At 39.1% G+C, this 5,479-nt stretch overlaps 1 protein-coding gene across 1 annotated transcript; it reads right to left on the reverse strand.

Moving 5' to 3' along the window:
• Positions 1-447: 447 nt before the first annotated feature.
• On the reverse strand, positions 448-5,241 carry LOC139285807 (extracellular calcium-sensing receptor-like). Its single transcript, XM_070906460.1, has 9 exons — positions 4,994-5,241; positions 4,323-4,617; positions 4,061-4,147; positions 3,534-3,803; positions 2,649-2,855; positions 2,290-2,565; positions 1,656-1,883; positions 1,451-1,574; positions 448-1,361 (listed from the first exon to the last, which is right to left on the reverse strand). The coding sequence occupies exons 1-9, from the start codon at positions 5,239-5,241 to the stop codon at positions 448-450; spliced, it is 2,649 nt and encodes an 882-aa protein (XP_070762561.1).
• Between the last annotated feature and the right edge of the window lie 238 nt (positions 5,242-5,479).

Genomic DNA, 5,479 nt, shown 5'->3' on the forward strand with positions numbered 1-5,479 from the left:
ACTAAAGAAGAATAAAAAAATAAAAAATGGGTGGTTTGTGATCTTTGAGCAACTACTGCAGTCACAAATGAGTTTATGTATTTTCCATCCTGAGGGTTCTAAACTAGAGTGATTGTATGACCATGACTAATTCACAGACACATTGTTTAGACACTTTGTTTGACATAGTTTAATAGTGTAAAGTTTTTTGAGAATTTCAAATCCCAAAGAAAGTAATTGGGCAAAATAGGCAATGATGAAGATGATAGAAAAAATAGAAAGCACAGTTTTGAATCAATGTTTATTATATATGTGTTCATGTTAATGTGTTCAGGTTCATTATTCCTATTAAGGAAAGTTTTTAATTCAAAAAGGCTACTTCTTGTGTGTCATTTCATGAGCAGATCACTGTTGAATACATTCAAAATACAGGCTGAATGAAATTAATTGACTTACTAGAGTTACTTTTTATGACTTGCTGGTGGCTCGACCCATGATTGCTTTCTTTGTGTTTCTCTCTGGTCTCAGCAGGATTATGTAACATTTGGGTCCAAACAGTGCCACTAAGAGGCCAAAACTGGAGGCCAGGATGGCAAATGCCTCCACTGCATCAGCATATTTGCCTGGAGAGTTGACATAAGCAGGAACAAAGGCCACCCACACAGCACAGAAGATCAGCATGCTGAAAGTTATGAGTTTGGCCTCATTGAAGTTGTCTGGAAGATTCCTTGCCAGAAATGCTAACAGGAAGCTAAGGATAGCCAGTAAGCCAATGTAACCCAGCAACACTGCAAAACCAACTGTAGACCCGACTACACACTCATAAACTATCTTGTCATTGTAGTATTGACTGTTTTTATGAGGAACTGGTGAGGAGGAGATAATCCAGACAGTGCAGATTGCTGCCTGGATAGAAGTAAGACCCAGAACTGTCCCTCTCTGCTGCCCAGCACCAAAACACTTCAGACTGCCTCCACCTCCTGGTTTGGAGGCCTTGAACACAGCCAGAACTACCATGGTTTTAACCAGGATGCATGAGACACAAAGCACAAAGCTGATCCCAAATGCTGCATGTCTCAGCTGGCATGTCCACAGCCTGGGACGACCGATAAACAGCAGTGAACACAGGAAGCATAGTTTAAGTGACACCAGGAGCAGGAAACTGAGTTCTGAATTGTTGGCGCGTACCATGGGTGTGCTGCGATGATAGATAAAGATCCCCAGGACAACAGCACAGATAAATGTGCCCAGCAATGAGGCGGTTGTCAAGCAGATACCCAGAGGCTCATGGTAGGAGAGGAACTCTGTTTTCTTAGGAAGACAGTGGTCACGCTGGGGACTGGACCAGAAGTCCTCTGGACAACTGGTGCACTCCATGGAGTCTGACAAAATGGGGGAAATGGTAAGATTCTTTCTGTATAGTATTAAAAATCATAAAGTAAAATAAAAATACTGAAACATGAACACCCACCTGTCTTATTGCTGATCTTTCCCTCAGAACAAGCGATGCAGTCGAAACAGCACTTAGGTTCCCCTTTCTTTCTGGCCATGCGGGTACCTGGAGGACAGCTCTCGCTGCACTGTGACCGGGGTGGCTTTTGGGAGAAAAGTAAATCTTTCATTCTATATTATTATACACTTCAAGTCCAAAAAAGGAGAGAAGAAGTAGAAATAACCTTGTTTGATTCAAAGTTCCAGAAGATTTTTTTTTCATAAATTGTGAGTTCTTCCCCTTTGAAGTCCGACCTCTTAACCTCACCCACATTCTGAACTTTAGTTCTTCCATCAGGGAGCCACAGCCAGTTAATGATATCATAGATTGGTAAGGCGTCACCATTCTCATCAAATGACACTTGATCACCAAATGGTGTGGTGAAGTTGACCGTTTGCAAATAATGTACAAGCTACAAATGAATGAAAAATAAATAGATTTGGAGTGTGAAAGACTCCGTCGAAACGGAGGTCTATGCTACTGTTAAATGATTTGGAATACAATCATGACATTTTTATCTTCATAACGTTTTATCTAAGTATTGAGACATCTTGAAATTCAGGTTGTTGTTTTTTTCAAACTAGCTTATTATGATAAGTCAGTCATCACTGTCACAAAACAAGATGGTAATCTGTTTTATCCTGATATTTCCAGTATTAAATACTTTACTTTTCTAAGAAAATAATGAAATTAATAGTGGGCAAAATGTGTCTTTTTTCACATCAATTTATACTCACAAAACTAGATTCAGTAAGTACCTCACGGTGTAGCAGCTGTTTTCAAAATATAAACAGGTGGAGTGTAAACTGATATCACACCTGCAATGGCTCCAGTGTTTGCAAAGTGGCACAGCTGTTCCCGCTGAAAGGCCCTCTCCTTGGCTCACACTGCAGCATGTCATCAAGGGCATATGCCAGAGCATACACAGCCTTGTAAATATTGTACTCAGGCCTGAGGTTAGAAACATCCAAAAACTCAGTCTCCACATTTTCTAGATCTTCCTGTCCAGTACATAACGCTCCCCCAGCTTCCATCCAACCTGCTGGAGGTGGAACAAATCTACACTGAAATGTGTATTCCCAAAACTGCCTCACCTGAAATAAAGCCAGTATTGACAGAAATATATTATTAAATTTTAGTATTTATTTTAGATCACATTGTAAGATTAAACTGTTACCATGTTATTTCCATGGTTGTTGTTGTCATTTTGGCCAGGATGTATTTGTAAGAGGAATTCCCTGAGCCCTGGTATTTCTCCTCGACGGATGGCGATGCCCAGTGTGCCACCCAGGTACGGCATGAGGCGGGGTGTCTGGAGCACAGCAGCTGCTGTCCAAGCTTCACTTGCAATCCACTGCTGGCCTGTCACATTCTGCCTCACCACCTGTGTATTACATCGTATAACATATACGATTCAGTTCTCTGTTGAAAAAATACAGTGTGCTTTGTAGCAAATTTTGATTTGTCTACAACTATTCCTCTGTCTGGCTATATTTTTTAGTCGTGTAAAAAAATGAATTAAAATGTACTTAATAACTTTTGTTCTTATGTGCCACACACCCAATTTAACATAGTCTGTATATTGAAATCTATGTTAAAAAAGGGGCGGTTATTGTAAACTGAGGTATGCATAACTGAAGTTGACAAGTGGCCTCAGTTTTTTCGTATGATTCCCTCTATAACCTAACCAATTTCATCTAATCATTAGAAAAATGTATTGTTTCTTTCACTGTTAGGTAGAACAGGATCCTGTCATGCCGGTACACTGTTGGAAACCCACGAATGTCTTTAAATATTTCAAGCAATGTCATCCTCTAGATGAATCTTCTACAGCTCGAAATCTTTCACATGTACACAGGTAACATTATCAAACATTTTGACCTGATTACGTTTTAACTGGAACTGAAATTTGCCATTGTAGATAATTTTGTTTGATTGAAACTGATGACAATTGACAACAGTTTGTTCAGTGAATTTCAGTTTGGACAAACAAATAAGCAAACAAAATGTTACACTTCTTAAAATCATGGATTTCTAAGTTATATTCCATTTTAATTCCAACCTCTTCCATTAGATGAATCATGTGGAACTCATGTGCAAACACCATGACCACACGAGCTGTGGATGTCTTCATCAAATGTACAATCCTGTTGAGTTCACTTGGGTCACTGTCCCAGGGCAAAACCTCTAAGTAGGCCAGACAACCTCCACCAGACTGAGCCAGGTCAGATTGGAAGGATCGGGCAACGTGGAGTCCATAATCATCATCACTGACCAGTAGGCCTACCCAAGTCCAGCCAAAGTGTTTTAGAATCTGAATCATAGCACGCACCTATGTGGATATGTTGGTGTGAAGGGATTAGTGCACAGACAAGTATTTTCTTTTAAAATGACATATACAACCAACTTAAGTCATTGTAGTTTATATGAATTATATTATTTACATACATTTCATCAAAGAATCACAGTTAATTAATCCTATTAAGAGAAAAGGAAAGGTTTGTGTCATTTGAAATCATTTATTCAAGCTTGCTGTACTGCCTGAAATAGACATGTTTTGCAGTTCTCAACTTGGTAATAGTGACTCACCTGGAATGCGTCACTTGGGATTGTTCTAAAGAAGGATGGAAACCGTTGCCGATCACTCAGGCAGGAACATGTGGAAAAATAACTCACCTTTAAAGAAAGACAGTATAAACATATACAGTATAAACTCAAGTTACCCATGTCGTGCAAGGCAGACCCAGGCAAAATAGTTTCATATTTTAAAAACTGTATCACTTTTAAAGATGGCATTAATCCATATACAGTATATAAAAATACAACAATACAAAAGATAGAGGATACTTACAATAGGCATTTTGTATAAACCTAGCACATTGGAGGTGGCAATAGAAAATGTAGAGGAAGAATCACCCACAATCCCCAGGACTGGTGGGGTCCCTAAACAGTTCTCCTGAAGCAGAAACTGCTCCTCTTGACCACTTGCCAGTGATAATGCACCACTGAATCCAATAACAAGTGCACCACAGTTATCATAAAGACTGTATCCCAGAGTCACATTAGGTAGCAGATTGGAGTTCTTGTTGATCTCATCAATAGCAAAGGCCATGGTCATGGCATGCCTGAACCCTAGAGTGTCAAAGCTAACACAGAAGAATGATACTGTGAGAACTGGGTAGATATATACAAAAAAATAAACTAAAACTATGTTCATAACATATCACATCACACAGTTGCAATAATATACTTTTTACAGATATATTTTAACATTTTAAAAGTATCACTAAGACTGTCTTACTGTGTCTAACTGTGCTTAGTTGTTAGGAATTTGTCTTAGTGTGCTCATGACAGAACAACAATCCCAGCATAACAGTTAAGACACAGTGAGAGAACACATAACACATGACCCCCATCCCATAAAATATTATATCTGTGGATGTAAGACATTAACAGTACAAAATAAAAATAAAATACATTGGCAAAGATCCACACTGTCCGCTGAATGTGTATGAAACTAACCCTTTGCAGCTGGGCTGTTGTGGTTCTGAGGTAAATGTCCACTCAGGAAAGACAGAGGTGTAGTGGACCTCAAACATCCCACCCAGAACCACATCGCCAGGCTTGTGCATTTCATTAAGATGAAACTTTCTCCGTAATTTACAAGATGAGGGAAAAGAGGAGGATGCAGAGTACAAAGAGGGGGAAGACAGAAAAAACAAGATAAGGTACACACACAAGAGGAAATATGTGTCAAAAAAAGCTGCCATAACTGCCCTCCTCCCTTCACGACTGTTTCTATTCTTCTTATAAGGTTCGTTAATTTTATATGCAGGGCTCATCCCGTTTGCTTTTCGTCATTAATCTTACACCCATGAGGGCACAGGATTTGGGGTCTGGACATGACACAGATGTTTATTTAATTATGTTAATATTGCATGCATTGCCATATCAGCAAGTATTTCAGCAAATGTAAGCCACAAACCATATTATACATTTTGTAAATCA

This window comes from Enoplosus armatus, chromosome 5, assembly GCF_043641665.1.
Source record: "Enoplosus armatus isolate fEnoArm2 chromosome 5, fEnoArm2.hap1, whole genome shotgun sequence".
In the NCBI taxonomy this organism is placed as follows: domain Eukaryota; kingdom Metazoa; phylum Chordata; class Actinopteri; order Centrarchiformes; family Enoplosidae; genus Enoplosus; species Enoplosus armatus.